The sequence below is a fragment of the Aplysia californica genome, unplaced genomic scaffold (genome assembly GCF_000002075.1).
Source record: "Aplysia californica isolate F4 #8 unplaced genomic scaffold, AplCal3.0 scaffold00126, whole genome shotgun sequence".
NCBI classification, from domain to species: domain Eukaryota; kingdom Metazoa; phylum Mollusca; class Gastropoda; order Aplysiida; family Aplysiidae; genus Aplysia; species Aplysia californica.
Window position 1 is genome coordinate 1338573 of NW_004797396.1, and position 1130 is coordinate 1339702.

The following is a 1130-nucleotide window of genomic DNA, read 5'->3' on the forward strand; positions in this document are numbered from 1 at the left end:
CTCCTCTCGCTGGTTTTATCATCCCTCACAGCAGCTGATGAGACAGAGAACACAACACAGGGGGGCCCTCACAGTAAAACATCACAGCTCCTGGTTTCATGGCCAAACACCACTAACGATTACGCCAGCATTTTGCTCGCTCTCTCTCTCTCTCTCTCTCTCACACACACACACACACATACACACGCACACGGGGATCACTAGAGCCACCAAGAACAGTGACTGCTACGACAACTCGCAGTGGGGCGAAGCCTCTCTCTACATCTGAGCACGGTGAGCTGGGCTGAGGTCAGTCTCCCTCCCTGCAGGCGTCGGAGGTCAGTAGGTGTTCTCGTGCCCGGCCAGAACGTAGAGGTTGGAGCTAGCGCTGGGGTCTGGGGTGGGTCGACTCTCCAGGCAAATCACCCTGAGGGGAACACAACACAATTGTCCTTAGTATTAGTACGAGTTTTATGGCACTTTCAACACATTAAGGTCATAGAAGCGCCGAAGAATAGATGTATTACAAGAGAGACCTTGAACACGGGACCTCAGAGAGTTTTCGCCCTTGTCCAAGACAGCTAGGTGTACATCTTTCCTACCATAAGATCTGGGGTGTGGCTGAAAGACAACAGTAAAAAGGAGCCAAGGAGTAGCAGTAGAAATGTTGCAGAAAGAGATAGGAGTCTAGAGGAGAGGGCAAAGGAGGTAAGGAGGTGGGGGCAGAAACTGGAGACGAAAGCAGACGACAGAACATTGTTAGAGAAAAGGAAAGGATGTGAAAGGAGAACATTTTGGAGAACAAAAATTTTCCGTCATTGTCCGGATTCGAACCCAGGACCTATTGAGAGAGAGACGAACAATTTAACCTCTAGGCTATGACAGCCCTTTACCCAAGTCTTAGTTTTAGTAGAGGTTTTACGGCGCTCGCAACTGTATAAGGTCATACGAGCGCCAGAGGAAGATTAGAGGTGTCACAAGAGAGTAGCAAACATAAAAAAGAAGAAGGGGAGATAAGGACGATAGATGTTTGATAGGAAAAAAGAAGCAAACCACACCAAAGCACCCGCGGGGGCTCTCGTGGCCTAGAGGTTACGGTGTTGGCCTCTCATTCAAAGGTCCCGGGTTCGAATCCGGGTAGCGACCGAAAA

General features: G+C 49.6%; 1 protein-coding gene across 4 annotated transcripts in view; it reads right to left on the reverse strand.

Annotated features, from left to right (window-relative positions):
- Positions 1 to 71: 71 nt before the first annotated feature.
- LOC101845915 (mitogen-activated protein kinase kinase kinase kinase 5) overlaps positions 72 to 1130 on the reverse strand; it is a 58913-nt gene continuing 57854 nt past the window's right edge. For all 4 annotated transcript variants that reach the window (XM_013081346.2, XM_035969220.1, XM_013081345.2 and 1 more), the window contains one exon: positions 72 to 406. In XM_013081346.2, the coding sequence (XP_012936800.1) occupies positions 319 to 406 (88 nt within the window). In that variant the 3' untranslated portion in view covers positions 72 to 318. The remainder of the gene's footprint in view (positions 407 to 1130) is intronic.